Source organism: Ischnura elegans, chromosome 1 (assembly GCF_921293095.1).
Source record: "Ischnura elegans chromosome 1, ioIscEleg1.1, whole genome shotgun sequence".
Taxonomy (NCBI): domain Eukaryota; kingdom Metazoa; phylum Arthropoda; class Insecta; order Odonata; family Coenagrionidae; genus Ischnura; species Ischnura elegans.
In genome coordinates, this window is record NC_060246.1 from 14,398,677 (window position 1) to 14,416,403 (window position 17,727).

Consider the following 17,727-nt stretch of genomic DNA (forward strand, 5'->3'; position numbering starts at 1 on the left):
GGGAATTAAATAGCATATTAACACCATCATCAATGGTGTCCCATCATGTCGACATGAAGTTGGGAAATTTGGTTTGTCAGTGTAACTGACAAACTGGCCTAGGCCGTAATATCAGGCTACGTATTAAGAAGGAAATCCAAAAAGGACACCAGGCAGCAATAAGCAATTTTGACCAAATTGGCGGAGTAATTCTGCTAATATTAATACAAGTTAATCAGATCCGAGGATAATCCCCCTCGAGAACTTCTAACTAAATTAGGCCATGGCTACATTAGACAATATATACATTATATCAATATACCTACAAACAAAATATACGAATAGATTAACAGTGATCAGTTTACGATAGTACCAAACACAATAAAGTAACTGTCACCTTGGCTTGGAAGGATTTTCAGAATCATTACTGCACTGAAAATATTTAAGCAACCAAAACAAGAGCTACGAACTCGGAAGAAAATTGGAAACTCTGAGATCAATGCCAAAGCAACACTTCTACGGTAGGTGTTAAAGGATATATAACGGCAGCAATTCGAGGAAAGCTTCACTCATGACCGATGAAAAATGACAGATACATCGGGTGAGTTGAGTACCACACAAAACTAACTTAAACAGAAATGTTCACCAATTTCCATCGAAATACAGCCTCAACGTTGCATAACCGAACAACAGCCAAATCCACCATGAAAGCCGCGTTTCCACGATGCAGTTACACGTACATGGGGGGACAGTCTTGAGACAAATTACCCGTTTTACAAAAACAACAGGTGAGTTAGCAGAAGTAAGAGAACTTTCCTTCTCTCCACTGCCTCACACCATGGTTCCACAGTAATAATAACCAAGATCAATTACTACATCTCTAATGATGGCCTGTATCATTTGTCGTACGTATCAATACATTAATAACCCTCTGCGAGTGCATCCTTCAACCTGATGAACTAACCTCACCAACCGCCAGAACAACGAAAAGACAATCATACGAACCCTTGAGATGTCTTACGCACCGGAAACAGAACTGAATATATATGATCCATCATGAAAATATCTATAAATATGAAAACTTATTTTTAATTCAAAAGAAGTAATACAATAAGAAATAAATTAAAATAACGGGAAGCAAATGATTTAAATTGCACTATTTTTGACCTCCCTTACAACTCCTTCGGTAGCTCAGTTGGTAGAGCGGTGGACTGTAGAAGGAATCGAATATAGATATCCATAGGTCGCTGGTTCAAATCCGGCCCGAAGGAAACTTTTTTGTCGCCTAAAATTTCCTTTTTTTCATTCTAATTTATACTTATTTTCAAATCAAGTCTTCAATAGATCGATGAGTTTATTCCCACAGAGATTATTTATTTTCCCTAATTAGGTGGCTCAACTTCACCTTAATTTTTTAACTTCCTACAGAATTCATACATTCAATGTATCTGTTATGAGATGGTTTAGAGGTTTTTTTTTAACCATGCATCTTTAAAAAAAAATGTAAATAGCAGAGCCATAACAATTGTAATATTTCTACCAAATACTCATGACATTTTCCACATATTTCAAATCTTCAGTTAACTCAAACGTATAGAGCTATAAGGCAAAAAACTTTAATGGATCACAAGTTTATCAATGATGTGTAAAAAAGAAATACATACATACTTCAATTTCAGTCGTCTCAGCAGAATGCCGGCCTCGGTGGCGGTGGGGTAAAGTCCTCGCCTGCCAAACCGTAGGTCGTGGGTTCGAATCCCGCCTGGGTAGGTGATCCCTATCCAGGGCATGGATGTTTGTGTTGCGCTTTGTTAATATTGGAAACCCTCGTTGTAAAAGGCTGTTATGAGCTGTTTACGGGGGATGTGATAAATAAATAAATAAATGATCATCCAAACTAGTTAATACCAAATTCTGTCTTCTCATACATAAATACTTGACTGAATACACACTTTGCCATAGCATAAACATGTTGTAATGATGAATGAAGTACCTTCATTAAAATTGTCATGTAAAATTACATCAAAAAATGTCAGGCTTGTCGATTTTCCCCAAAGTCTCCAGATATCAGATTCGAGTTATTAGGGTTCTAATGTTGATCATATAACTCTTCTACAACGCTTAAAAAACTTAAAATTCACTATGTGCTTATAAAATTTCCCTGGGCAAGATTTCCGGTCTGCCCCCCCCAACCCCCGACATTTTTTTTAAGTCAGCATCCCTATATCTAATGCAATAAAAAAACCTACAAATCATATTATCATAAATAGAGAAGTAAATTGGACAAGAAAACCCATCTTCAACTACTAAATTACAGATGTGAGAACTGAAGTATTGACAATACACCTCAGTCTCTCATTCTACCAAACAATAAATCCTGCTCACTCCACATGTTTCACCCAGACTGATGTCATTCATCTCATCAAAGGATTTAGAGGACTCATGACCCACTCATTGGGTTTTGTTAGTGCAACACGCAATCATTCAGAGGCACAATGCAGGGTGGAGAGCAGTGTGTAGCCAGCAAGGCCGTAGCCAGGGGGGGGGGGATCAAGGGGGATTGAACCCCCCCCCCAAAATGAAAAGAATTAAATAGATACTTTATGCACGCTTGGTATTCACACGACGATATTATATAGCGGCGCAGGGACATCTAGTAGTCCAATGAGACTTAAGTCAATAATTATCTAAGCGAATTTGTAGGTGCAGTGTGTGTAGTTGTAGTGCAATGTGTGAAATAATAGTGCTGTGAATTAGTAGAGGTGAGTGACTTATGAGCCTCCTGAGGGACCGCAGAATTGACTTCGACACCGAGGAGTTAATTCATTTGTTCGCTGAAAAGAAAGCTAGAAGGCTAAATTCAATTTTATAATAATATTTTTATATTTTCCTTCAAGGGTTAATAATAAATATGTATATTTAACCGTATACACTATTTTATTTATCTTATAAAATAATTTTATGTTTGTCTACTATTCCATGAACCCCCCCCCCCCCCCCCCCCCAAAATATTTTCTGGCTACGGCTTTGGTAGCCAGGAATTTTGTTCGGGGGGGGGAATGAAATTTTTGAAAAACAAGAGTACTAAGGAGAGGGTTTGGTTCCAATTTTGATGCATTTCCATGCGGGAACCAGAATGACGTCACACAGGGTTTTCTCAGCATTCCTACTAAGCCATCGCATTTTCGTGCACTTGAAAATTTTCATTAAATCGTGAAAAATAGATATCATTTAAAAATTTAAAAGCATGAAATACGTACTCCAGGAGTGATTATCTTTCAATTTAGGCAATAAAAAATAGTAGGAAACCACCGTATTGTTTTTATATTTTGGGGGAGAGAACCATCCCCCGCAACTGGTAGAGAGACCATCATTACGAAAATCTCGTCAGACTATCCATGTTTCCTCATTGCAGTCATTAGCAAGGATTACTGGGGGTAAATGCATATGAAGTAATCTGATGTCACAGCATGCTCCTCAAAAGTAGCCTGATTGGCTGGCTATATCATCCACATCCAGTGAACACAGTCCCAACACTGCACAATTGTGGAGGATCCAGAGGGCTTGCTCACCAACTTTTTACTGTTGACTGCGATAGAAGTTAAAAAGTGAATGACATTTTTCTCCATTTACATACCCATCAAGCTGTTCTTGGCAAAAAATTTAACTGCCTAAACCATTTTACAGATATACAGACAGTTGCGTGTAAATCTGTTGAGGGTGGGTACGATATGTTTGAGCGGCGAGCAACAGTGAGCGCCGCTGATGGTTCCAAGTCCAGACCGATTTCTTTTCCACTTCTTCCTTCAGTGCAGTTGAAAATGTCAGCGGAGAAACATCAAAGTAGTGAGAATACGGCCAAACAAAGGAAGACTGAAGTTAGAAAAGGTGAGAAACCTGAGTGGTTAGAAAATTGCCGCTCGTATTGTAGCCACCGCTGCTGCTCACATCGTACCGGAGGCCTAATAGTTTTACCTCCAGAGACCAAAGTAATAAAAACCAATTTACCTGAAATTACATTAATTGTAGGGATGGTCGGATCAGATACCTCGGATCCAAATATCCGCGGATATTGCCCTTCAACGGATACATCAGAATCAAAGTCACGGAAGACATCAGATCTGGATCCGAAATTTTAAATAATAGCTTCAGTAAATGCAATGCCCCATAAGGGTGGAAAGAGTTCCGATTCTATATTCGAATGCGCCGTCGCATGCGATTCTTGTCCTACTCTTGAACCGTTTTGTTTGAAAGCTCTCGCTAAGGTTACGTAGGAGAATTTCAGCCGTTCAGCTGTGGAAAATAAAAAAGGCAAAATACGACTGGCACATACTGTGACTCTTCCCAAGAGATTGAACAATCATCGGGGGAATCTCAGCGTCAGGAATTTGAAAATGCATTTGGATCCGAAAATATCCGAACCGAAAGGTCCAGCTCCGAAAATCAAGGATCCGATCCGAAAAAAAATCCTGGATCCATCCATCCCTAATTATTAGCATTCAATTTTTCAAATATTAACACTGGAAATTATATGTGCGGCCCATGAAGTTATGGTACATTTCCAAATTGGCCCACAACATCATTTTATTTAGCCAGCTAACTCAAATTATAGATAATTATATCCATCATTTTAGTCAAAATTCACCTCAAATTTGAGAAGAACACTGAAAGCTAAGAGAATTGTTTCCTTTGGCCAAATGCACACCAATTTGATGGCTGTGACCCTCCCTCCCCAAAAATTGATATTAAAAAAAACTTAAATGCAAAACACAAGATTACTAAGAGAATTTCAAGCAAGAACATCATCTTAATAGCATTTCAAGATTAATATTTTTCAAATTCCATAGACAGTCTCATTTTAAATGGGGATATGACATTCCCCCATTGGAAATTACAGCAATACAACCCCACACTCTACCGGTGGCCACTCCCATTCAGGCACATTCTCAATACATCTATCCCTGAACTGTCTCATGGTTATCGAAAATAAATCTTGGCTTCAGAATATAAGACAAGGGCGGCATCAACTCGATTTCTTTTAATGTCTTCATGATTTTCCAGAAACTTGCATGATAAAAAGTTATCAAATGGAAAACAGCATTACTACATCTCACATTACCATAGTGGAAAACAGTGTGTGTGCCGCGGAAATTTCCCGACCATAAATTTAGAATTGAAAAAGGCAGTAGCTCACTGCATTCCAATGCAGGACGTTTCTTCACAAAACCAATAAACAATTTACTGATTGTGTCAATAAAAAAGGTACCACTCATAATCAAAACACATCACTTTGCTTTTATTTGCTTTAAGATCACCGATGGAACTGACGAGCAGATGAGCAAATAAATGCGCATTCATGGGTGCCATTCCAACATCAGGCAGGCCAAAAGGTCAATGATTAATCCAGGTATTTATTTACTTGTATCTCAGCAGTAACTCATCAAGAAGGAAACTGTTTTGATTTAAAAATCTTTCCACTTATCAGAGAACGCCTTAAAAAACACCAGAGACAAGGGTGGTGGCTATCTATTGCTTGGGTTGCATTGTAAGAGAACATATCAAAAAGATATACACATGAAAGTCATCAAATACCTTATACAAGGTAAAAATCACGATGTATTTAAAATCACTTTTACAACCCGATATGAGTTATCTTTTATGTACAGCACATCTTCTTTACACCATCATTCACATCACTGAGAAAATTCATTGCATTCCTTAGAAAATCCTAAATTACAAAAAAACCAACAAAATATATATATTTATATAATATTAAAAGTAATATTTCATTATATTTTCAATTATTATGTTAATTCAAGAAACAGTAAAAAAAAACAAGGCATGATTAATAATATCCACAAAGAAATGAATACAGGAGATATTACAAATTTTTCTCGATAACCTTTTTCTTCAAATTAAAAATAACTTTTTTACAGGTACTTAACGACATCTACTATACAAAGTTTTTACTAATACATCAATTGATAAAGCATCTCCTTAAATTATTTACTGTCCATAACCCTTATTGACAAGGCATTTCATGGCAAGGAAACCATCTATAGAAAAACCAGCTGTACTTCTCAAGTACTTAAAAATTGTTTTTCATAAGAAAATCACCTATAAAACCCTAAAATTTCCCAAACCATCCACTTTGTTCATAAAAAATAATATATTTATATATGCATGCATTTGGGATTCATTCTCTAGCGTGGGCAACCTTCTTTCAAGTACATTAAGTAGTTAGTCTCAGGCAAATACAACGAAAAGAGACACCGCGTTGGGAGTGCATCTCTTGCCTCTGAGAAATCAAGTGATCTAAAAACCTGGAATGATGCTATAATGGGGAATGTTTGCACTCTTACACAGGAAGACCTGTCATAAGAACTAAGACTGTTAGAAAATATAAAAGTTTGTATTTTAATAGTTAACACAGCACTCTGCTCAACGGCAGAATCATAATTATCCCTTGACACTCGCTTGCAGGAGTTTAGCCATTATAATAATTATTATTCGTTTGTTAAAGCTCCTCCCATAATTTAGCCATTCACATACCCAGCTTTATTGGTTAATTCATCCCAAAAGAGAAAAAAATCGCACCCATAGTATTCACACAGCCAACAAACAAGGAAGAACAAATGCCTTGCGATGAGCCATGTTCCAACCACAGCAATCTAACCAAGCCATTAGTCAACCATGGCCACAGCAGGCAATGGTCAATTCCGCACCCACTTCAATTGGGGCCGTCTTCTCCGTCCACCGAGTCGTCCAACCCAGCACCAGAAACAGTGCTATCGTCGCTCGTGGCACCAGTCTGGACGGAGCCCCTCTTGGTTCCTCCGATGCGAGAACCCAGGCCCATTCCACCACCTCCTCCGCCACCAGCACCACCTCTTCTGAAACGCAATATAAAAACGTATTAGCACGAGAGGAACAACGTCAGAAGTGCTTTCAAAAGACAACAACTGCTCCAACCAACCCACAAAAAACAAAAGCTAAATGAAACAAAATGTGTGAGAGGCACGCACTGAATACCAAGGGAGGAAAGGGTGGGTTTCTGTTAATTCTTCTTTCACTACCACACAAGTCACCTAGAGGAATTAGTAACAACGACAAAACAAAAATAAGCAGCAAACATGCACATACAGAGTTTAAAATTAAGAACAATTCAATTCCCTGGAGTCGTGAGAGTCAAACAGGCCGCCAGCATGAGCTCAGTTAAAGCTAAGACCAAGAGAAGCAGTTGAAAAGATCAGCGAGAATCAGACGTAGTAGAGAGCTCTATTAAAATTTTCTTTGCTGGTACTGTAGCACTATACATTGAATTACCAGGGTGTGCTTCTCCAAGGAACACTATTCACATGTTCTCCACAAAACATAGGCAGACAACTCTGTCTCATTACTGTCTTTCCTGTAAGAAAATGGTTCACATAACAAAATACATTACCTATGCCTTCAACTATTCCTCAATCTTTCTACGTTTTGATTTCAATGATAAAATTATCACCAAATATCAGCAAATATTTGCAAAAATGAATATAGATATCAATTACACAGACAAATACATACATTTATCATGGCAACTGATAAAACTGTCACAAATTTTTAATAAGAAATTTTATCAAAAAGTTTATCCAGCCATGGTGCCAAGAAATGCACTTAGTTGATTCTACACTTCCTTTCTCTATACACACAACCCATTTCAACTTTTCAGAGTGAATGCTCACTTGCTTTAAACAAAAAAAAAACACTTAAGCATTCACTTAAAAAGTCCTGGGAAAATTGAAACCAGTTATGGCTGTCATAAAATTAAGATTGGAGTTAAACAAGAGCTCAGCTTCCATCGAATCGTAGGTTTTCCCGGCGTATAGAATTGTGGAAGGTTGTGGTCCATAATTCCATCGAATCACTTATATTATGGACATACTTCATATAATCTTCACACAGCGACAATGTTTTAAAGGCTCAAAAGACAACACTAACGCAGTAAGTTCTGTAAATAGTGTCCAAATAATTTTAACCCAACTGCTATTTTAAATAATAAATTGAATTCCATGCCCCAAACTTCTCATCAATAATTCTTCATGATTTTTTTTCTGAGGGGTTTTCAGTTTCTATCAACAATTAAATATTTGTGATCCTTTTGGGCATCCGAGTCATTTTCCAATCCTCCTCCTGGGAGAGTTATCAAGAGAAGGAGCAATAACTATGCCGTGTTCCAATCTTAAGGAGGGCAATGGATGTCTTTTGTTGCATCATTGTTGCGCCTATTTCAATTTTGACATTGACCATTGGGCAAAGGAAAGGGTTAGGACTCCCAACCAAACTCTACTCGACATTACTAGACCTTTCCACCATTTTGATGGCCTTTTGTATTAATGTGCAGATGACATTCATAGTCAACATTTGAGTATTTTCGAGCATTATTTTACGCCCAGGACTCAAGGGGTAATGTTCAGCCACCACAGACGCATTGCATTAATGAAGGTCCATATCTCCCTCGTGCTAATTGAGCCTTTGAGAGATGGCACTCACTTGCTCTGTCCCACACAGCAGAACTACATACATATTACCTCATACACAGCCATTGATTGAACAATGGAGGGATAATTTTTTTTTATTTTTTATTTATTTTATTTTCCAACCACCGGATACAGCTCTTAGTGGCCATTTTACACCGGGGTATTCAACGAAGGTAACAAGCGTGCACAAACGACCATGCCCTGGACCGGGGAAACCTACCCAGGCGGGACTCGAACACGCGACCTCTTATTTGGCAGGCGAGAACGTTACCCCGCCGCCACCGAGGCCGGCAATGGCTATCTTTTGGCAAGGGTTAGATTTCTTCACTGTACAGAAGCAAGTGGTGATATGCACTCCTCTTTGAAGGATTTTTGCCTTTCTGTCCATCTCTTAAGAGATGCCTACGAGCTCTGTATACACCAATGGTCACCATCATTCTCAGACAGCTGCCTCTTCTTCATTGCTCTTTTTCCAACAGAGGCACATATTACACATAGCGATTCCTTGATCCATAAGGCTTTGTACCCAGAGTGAAATGAAGGCTCATTCTATTTAACACAAAAGGTATAACGAGTCAAATAAATGTGATAATCTCTTCTGAATGATACCATTAGAGTAAGAACGTCCTCTACTGAATAAGTTTAAAAAATTGGGGTCCAATCTAATCTACCACTGGGATGAGAGAGTGAAAGGGGGAGCAGCAGAAAAGGACAGTGCAAATGCACAATAGTGAACAAAGATCAGTTTCATAAATAGTAACCCTACATTTAAAAAAATATGCTTGCATAGAAATACCAAGTAGCATAGTCCAGTCTCGGTGACGCTAAGCAACAATCAAATACATAATTGCTTCATAAATGAAGGTCCAAAAATCAAAGTCAAAATTTATGTACAACCACTTTGTTACAAGTTGAAACGTATCAATGATAAAACCACACTATCAACATGCAAATATGTATCTTTTATGGAAAAAAACACTTGTAACCACAGGCACTTAGTTGGAGCAGGTAAGGATAAAAAAAACACTAATGACTCCAACTGAAGCAATATTTACACAATCACCTTAGATGCACACAAGAAACATTAGTAATAAAGACACACTGAATGCACAAGCAAAATACAGATGACCTCCACATGTTACAAATAAAACTTTCTGATTGTGTTATTTATGCAAGTACATTCTGCAACTGTAAGCCACTAAGAAAACATAAATGCTGTGCAAGTGGATTGTTCTGCATTTCCCAGAAACTTTTTTTTTGAAATATCAGCCTGCAGATACGTCAAAATTGTATAACTCGATGAGAAAAAATTTGAAGATTATAAGTTCATCATAGCTCAGCAAAATATGTCCTGCATGTTTTGTGGAAAGTAAAATGAACCAAGTAAAAGTTGTAACTTTATAAAAACTCAAGCTAATCATCAACCCCATCCAACAAAGAGGCTTCATGAATCAAGGCTTTATTTTTTAAAGTCATTGTGCACCAAAATGTGAGAAAAATACTCTTATTTCATTAAAACGACCGACTGTAAAAATTATTAAATAGTAATGAAACAAAATTTAATAATGCTATTAAAATTAACATTCTACGGCAAACTTAACACAAAAATGATATTTGAAGTGGATAGAAGTGGAAGTTAGATAGAGAAAGTAGTGAATAAGAGCTAATGGGTGAATACAGCTTCACTGAAATAGCCCTGATTGGCAAGCAAGTGAGCAGAGCAACGTAATGTAACTGAGCAACGTGATGTCAACCTATTCATCAATGTCAATTTTAGTGAGCAAGGAAAAATCACTACTGATTACCACAGAGCAGAAAGGAGGATAACAAGCAAGTCATGATGTGAACCATTTGCATTTGCCTTATCATGGTGACACTGATCACCAAGGAGAGCACAGCTAAATGCACCCAATAAAAAGACAGTGACACGAAAATGCTTTCCTTAGACTAATTTCAGGAAAGCAAAAAAAATTGGAAGTAAAAGCATATAGGCAACAAAAATTATTAAAATCATACGAAAGCATAGTATTAACTATTATTGCATAAAAAAACTGTAAATCACAGGAAAAGCTTTTCTTCCCATCTCAGCTTCATGGATTATAATTTAAATATGTTGATAATGTGCACATATGTACAGTACATGGGATGATTCTTCACCACGACATTGACGAATTTTCAAAGTTCAAGTACACCAAAAGAAAGCACCCGTGAAATACAAGGAGAATCGGGAGAGGATTTCCAAAGGCACAGCAAAGGCTCTTTGTCCGGGAACATGCAGCACAAGGGCTCACATTGGTTAAAATTAGTTAACACCCACATCAATGGTAGACGCAGCGCTTACCTTGCACTGTCTTGTGATAGCTATGATTGTTTTTCACTGAAAATAGACGAATAATTCAACTTTCATCAACTATTTAGATAAGAAACACAAGAGTGGCGAACTCTAACAGCAGCCTATTGAAATATGAGAAGACCAAAATTTTTATTGAGAAATTAAAATGTGACGGCAGTATCATGTACATATTACATGTGCATAATGGGAAAAAATGAGGAATAAGAAGAATCAAAATAATATGTTAGTCATTGGGCCACTAACAATACCTGTGTGCCAATTGAGTGACACAGAAAATGGTATTTAGCAATGTGGAATGAAAAAGAATATAAGAAGAAATATACTGAGCTGAAACAGTAAAGAGGAGCTAAGAATCTAGCGAGTTTTCAAAAATGCAGCTTCTACAAATAGCTTGGAAGGATAAGCAGAAAGTATAATGCAACATGCATATAAAAAATTCTAAATCTTTATGGTATTGAACCACATACATATAATGAACCTAATTCTAAGCCCTACTATTAACAGGGAACTACTTTCGAAAATTTAACTGAGAAGCTAAAAATGTGAAGGCAATTGTGGAATCACTTTATATATTGGCAAGTTGACTGAAATTTACTTCACAACAAAAAATTTCCACGAAATTTTATGCTAACGATAGTCTTCCTTGGCATTGGCTATTTAATTATGACCACCACGTAACAGGATTTAAATGAGACCCCCACACTTTCTGGCATGAGATGATGAAAGACCATGCTTCATTACATTTTATCACAATTTTGAATTTCATTTCATTTTGACAGAATAACGTGCCAAAATAATTTTACATTCCCTTCAAACCTTATTAATTGATGAGCACAACTCAATTGATTAAAAAAAAAGATTTTGGAAATTAGTAGTGGACTTGAAATCTATTTTCTTCTCATTTACACAAAATATTTAATAAGAGAGAGTGGCACTAGATCCTCACAAATATCCTTGGAATACATATATATGTACTTGGAAAATGAATCTGAATAACTTAAAGTCTCGAGCTTGCTACTGAGCTTGCACAATACAAAAATACAGAACAGAAAAAAACAGACACACATTGCTAGCGCAACTAAATGTAATACTTGCTAGCTCACTGGAATGAGTATCATTACTTACTCTCATGTGCATGCATTACTTCTTCAGTTCACAATAAAGTTTCATTTACGCAACCATTCACAGCCAAGAATTGAACAAAAGCCCATAAGAAAATTGTCCAGGAAGTGAAGGCAGAGACCAAATGCATAGTGACTACCACGTTCTCCAAAGTCCTTTAAAAAACAGATCATCTAAAACATCTGTGTTCAATCACATTCATTGTGGGAGCCATAACCATAGACTCCATCATGAGAAGGAGAGAAAACTGTTTTGACCAGAGCCAGAGCTGCTTCAAGAGAGATTGCACAGACATCACAAGAAAATTCCCAACTAAAAAGAATCACATTACTGTCACTCGAACTACGAAAAAGAAGGGCTCACTAAAACATTTATGAATGCATGATTACATTTGTGCCTCAGAAGAACATCTACTTACCAAATAATAGTGACCCCATACAGCAAGCATCAATGCTTGCTGTATACCAGCTTGAAATTTTCAAGCAAGATAAGACTGGTGTCCAAGAACTACTTCCACAGCAAGAGGGCATACGTTGCCAAGAAACATACATTCTGATATTTACAGAAGCTTCTAAATATTTACATAATAATAAATTGAAGAAATTCTCGCAAAAACTAATTGATCCACATTAACTTCACCTCCAGTCTGCCTATACCTAATCAAGATTGATAATCGCTAATTGTATATGCCTGGCTAGGTACTTTCTAACCATTAATCTTTCATTGAAATTTCTGACAGTCTCATTATTATTAACTAACTCTCAAATTCTACGCCGCTGACTGCCACTAAAATTTCAAGAAGTGCTCTTAAGTTTGCATTGGAGTCAGCCTCGAAATGTGGGCAAATAGTAACTATTAGACTGTTGGGAAGCCTGAAAATTTTTGCAAAATTTATAGCAGTTTTTCCTGTATCCGAAAACATTAAATGAAACTCAACTGGGAGAAGGAACGCATGAAAACTTTTAAAATTATGACAATCAACACTGGGTCGAGGCCACTGATTCACGAAAGCATATCAGGCCATACAACTAGGCATTTCTAAGTCCAGCAAGTTCAGTTTCTGAAGGATCAGTCTTTCCAAGGCTAAAGATTCATGAAAATAATAGTAGTTTACATACCTAAGCCTGTTCTTGAGATTGGTGAGCTCCCTCGAAATGCTCTCGTGAGATTCCGTCATATCCTCAATTTCACGCTGGTACTTCCTCTTCTGTGCCTTCTCTCGACTGATCTCTTCCTCTGCCTCATCCAACTGCCTCTTGAGGGCCTTCACACGGCTATTCACCTGCAAAAAGAACACAACACACGTCAAGTTGAATTACAGTGGCTGAGCGAATCTGAGACTTTCATTATGAAGGATTTTAAAGGAATTAGATGAACATTTTTTTTATAGTCAAAACAGAGTCAACATGATTGGGAAGAATTCAGACTCTTCATGGTTTTTCAGTGCACCATTGGGAAGAGGAAAGTACTTATCAGAGAAAGAAAAGTTCTTGAATGACTTGTTACCAGTGTTGGCATTTCATACAAAGTTTATTATACTAATGTTCATAGTATATTGCATTATATTTTCTGGCACCCAATATCAATGTTGACCTCAGAACAATGGTTTCAGAAAGAACTATCATTCAAAAGTTAATATTGCCAAAGCATCCAATTTCTCTAAATAAATGTTGACCATTCTTAAATCTTAGTGGCCAATAACAGAGATGGAAATTAATCTTTACGTTGCACTTACCTTTTCTACTTGCTCCTTATACTGATCAGTTTGCCTCCTTTCATCCTCTAGCGTCATAAGCAACTCCTTCAACTTCTTATCCAGCTTACGATTTGCCTTTTGCTGTGCCAGACGCTCCCTGAAAATACATCATTAAGATATTCCAGAATTACCACAAATAATATAAAAAGGAGATTAAACCACCGTTTTTAAACAAAATTTAATATCAGCAAGTATTCTTTTTCAAATTAAAATCTTCATTCACTCAGTTTCATCTTGACACCAAAAATGCCTTCCTTGTTCATCCCTAATTATGTACACAGCATCTTCATGAAACACTGCATTAATAATTTCATAAAATCCTGAGCAACTGCTATCATTCAGTAAAATCTGATCCCAAATCAGTTTGAGTAAACTCTTCTCGGATTTAACACTGTGCAACCACTTCTTACCAAGTGATGAAAAAAACCATTTCCATAATAATCGAAAATCAAGTTTTAACTGTCATAGAACAAGGAAATTGAGATCAAGCCATGATCTTCAAGTTTTGACCCAAACTCGATTTTCTAACTTCAGCCTAGACCATTTTGTTTGATCTCGGGAATCTCAGCAAGGTTCAATGAAACATAATTGCATTATGAAAATATTCCAGAAATACAGTAGACTCCCGATTGTCCCAATGAGCTAATGATGGGGAGGGACGGCACGAATCATCGGAAAACACGGATAACCTAAACTTTCACTCCAATGTCTTGTAATGTTCATAATTTACGTAAAAAAAATATTTTTTATTAATGCAGTTATTCTATTATTTTAGAGTGCTTCCTGGACTCTATGAGAACTTTCTTTGCCACTTTGCAATCTTTTTAGCGGCGATAACATAGCTATAATCGTATTAATAATGCTCCATGTAAGGCCTGATTTCGAGAACCACACATCCGTGGCTGCGTGATCACGGATACAGAAAAGTGGTTTGCACGAATGCTCCAAAACCACTGCTCGACGTTGGAAAATACACTATCAGGCACCACGCCACGGAGTCGCGTCTCGAACAAGTTCCCAGGTTGCAACTGCCGTGGGACGGAGCACTGTCGCACACTGCAAAGCTTGGAAAACAGGAACACGGTGCTCCCGTGAATGCAGCTAGTGTACGATTGCTTCCATTTTACGAAGGGGGTTCTAATGGAAGTAATAAGCCCGGTGTATCCTAGCATTAGTACAGTAATTCCCACAATTTTGCGTCCAATTTTATTTTTAAAAATAAAGATTGCGGAAAAAATTGAGCGAGAGTGAAAATCATGCACGGATAATAAGCAACCCGGATAAACTGCAGCCGGATAATCGGGAGTCTGCTGTACTTTTACACTAAAATTTTTAATTCGAATTGCTCTGCAGATCGAACATCGGGCATAGAAAGCCCAATTTCCTAAACTTTTCATCTATTGATATATGTAGTCTTGAAAATAAAAAAATTACTGGACCATGTAGTAAACAATAACCACAAGAAGTTACTTACTTAGCTTCTGCCTCCAGCTGTTCTTCCAAATTACTAATTTTGGATTCAAGGCTGGTAATGGTGGCCTTGGTCTTAGTCCTCTGTGAAGTCTCCAACTCAGCCAGTTTCGCCTTGAGTTCCTTGTTCTGACGCTCCAGCAACATTCTATGGCTTTCTAACTTCTGAGTAGACGACCGCTCATTTGCCAAATCTATACGAAACAATAGTAGGGAATCCTTTAACACAAATTTTTATAAAAAAGGTGACATGAACATACAATTTGGGGTGAAAGGAATGCATGAATCTAGATTTTCAGCACTGACATTCATTCCTTGCAATTTACTAAGAAAGTCCAATATATATCTCCCATTGATTGGGATCATTTATCATCCAACATAATTGGCATTTTACCAGTCTTGGTTCCATATAGTTTTTCACAGGTGCAATACACAACAAGCATGAAAATAGCAATCTTGTTAATTCTTTCCAATAGTCATGATAAAGTCTATCCACCAAGCCACCGACCAATGAATGTTGACCCATGGTGGAATGTTCGTTTAAGAGATCATGTTCAGTATAATTTATGCACCAAAAAGATCAATTTCTTTTCATCTAAGAACATCCATGCCACTGGCATAGATATTTAGACTCCACTGTAATATGCTTATAAAAATTATAGAAATGTTATTGCTACAAGTAATGCTACATGTGAAAAGAACACGGAACTTAAAAAGATTACTACCTAAATAAAGTATTTGAATTAGTTTAACGAAACAACCATTTAATGATTATGAACTAAATCTGCTCTGGCACAAAGCTAAATGAACTAAATGAAATTTTTGCTAGGAAATTGAAAAAAAAATGAATTTTATAAAGGAATTCACATTACATCTTGACAGGAACATTATAATGACAAGGACTAGAAATCTCAGGCAATAGGTATTTACAAGTGTAATTCAAATGATATCACAGCAGACACTTACCTGTTGTAAGCTGTTCCAAGGAAAGGTTAGCTTTGCGAGCTCGATCGAGAAGCATCTCAGAATTAGTCTGTTCCTCCTCCAGCTCCTCTTCTAAGGTAGCAATACGAGCTTCAAGACGACGCTTTTCATCAGTTATCAATGTCCTTCAAATAGAAAATTAATAGGTAATTACCATTAGCACACAAATATCTAGATAAATAACCCAACAAAGACATCACAAAATAATACATATCCATCCTGTATCCATGACAAAAACAATGATAACTGGCTTAATGAACAAGAATGATACAGGGATGATTAAGTAATGGATTATAAAAAAAACAATATGCATGGAAAATTTATTATTTATTATACCTAGTAAAACCACATATCTAAGTTGTTTGGATAATATTGCTCTTGCAATTACAACAGTTACGCCCTACTACGCTCTTTTTACAATGGTTAGCCCCGACCATGGTTACAAAACGAGGTGTGAACACAAGTTACCATTACCCGTGGTTGGGATTCTGACCACTGTTCGATGGTCACAATTATTTTAATGTTTTGGTAGGAGTTCTTTATTCCAGTTTAAAAAAGATAACTTATGTTCATCCTTAAAACAAAATTTCCTCCCATACCAATATAAGATATCAGGCTAACTGTTAATTATATTTAAATATAGAAAATAAAGTTAGAAACGTCGGGTGATATTAAATAGCACAAAAAATTACCACTTTCTCTCTCTTATTTCATAAGTTAAATTTCTACAGCATTCAAGACTAGGGATGGGTCGAATAGTAGATTTCTCGAATTCGAATATCGAATTCGAATATTAAATCATTGCTCGAATATTCGAATACCTCGAAGTTCGAATACCTCGAATACTAAACGATGAATGTGAAAATGTTTGACTAGGTCGCCTATGCAGCAGGAAACCCAAGATTTTGGCGAGTAATTGTGATTGCCTTTAAAGGATTCAAACAGGAATTTAGCTGATTAATGGAATATTTTAATTTTATGTAAACAATAGGGTAGTTTCATTCATTAAAGAAAACGAAAGGTATTGATTGTGATTCGTTACCCACCAGTAGTGTATTCATAATATACAAATTATTTCGTTCTAGAAATACCGGTTTAGACTAATGGCAATGTTCAATTTTACCTCATTTGAAAAAGGCCAGATTGGCGCCTATGCGATGCCACTCCACGTGACATCACAGGGACTTAGTTTTTACACGAGAGGATCAGAGTTTTACATCGTCTGAGGTTACCAATGCATGCATGAGGCACAGAGCTCAGGGAGACATGTCTTAATAATCACACACTCTGTTTGATAAGGTATTAATAAACCTTATTTAAGCCAAGCGCTACCAGCTAGCATGGTACTCGGCTACCTGCTAGCATCCTGCGTCGTAATAGCGCTCAGAGCCTCGCCCCAAGGTCACCTCACTTGCGGCAGCGGGAACCAGAACGACGCGTCGCGACGTCACGCGGAGTTTTTCCCGGCATTCATACTTACCCGTCGCGTTTTCGTGCGCTTGAAAATTTTCACTTTTAATTTAATCGCGAAAAATAGATATCGT

At 37.1% G+C, this 17,727-nt stretch overlaps 1 protein-coding gene and 1 non-coding gene across 8 annotated transcripts in view; one reads left to right on the top strand and one right to left on the bottom strand.

Moving 5' to 3' along the window:
• Positions 1–1,159: 1,159 nt before the first annotated feature.
• On the top strand, positions 1,160–1,250 carry Trnay-gua. The gene is given in 2 exon segments: positions 1,160–1,196; positions 1,215–1,250. It is a non-coding gene; the product is annotated as a tRNA-Tyr (tRNA).
• A 3,998-nt stretch (positions 1,251–5,248) lies between these two features.
• LOC124155890 (myosin heavy chain, non-muscle) overlaps positions 5,249–17,727 on the bottom strand; it is a 143,178-nt gene continuing 130,699 nt past the window's right edge. For 4 of the 7 annotated variants that reach the window (XM_046530102.1, XM_046530085.1, XM_046530094.1 and 1 more), the window contains 5 exons: positions 16,166–16,308; positions 15,204–15,393; positions 13,709–13,826; positions 13,092–13,255; positions 5,249–6,872 (listed from right to left, as the gene is read on the bottom strand). In XM_046530102.1, the coding sequence (XP_046386058.1) occupies positions 6,710–6,872; positions 13,092–13,255; positions 13,709–13,826; positions 15,204–15,393; positions 16,166–16,308 (778 nt within the window). In that variant the 3' untranslated portion in view covers positions 5,249–6,709. Of the gene's footprint in view, positions 6,873–10,839; positions 10,876–13,091; positions 13,256–13,708; positions 13,827–15,203; positions 15,394–16,165; positions 16,309–17,727 lie in introns of all 7 variants that reach the window. The other 3 variants (XM_046530114.1, XM_046530124.1, XM_046530075.1) reach the window with 3 other exon arrangements.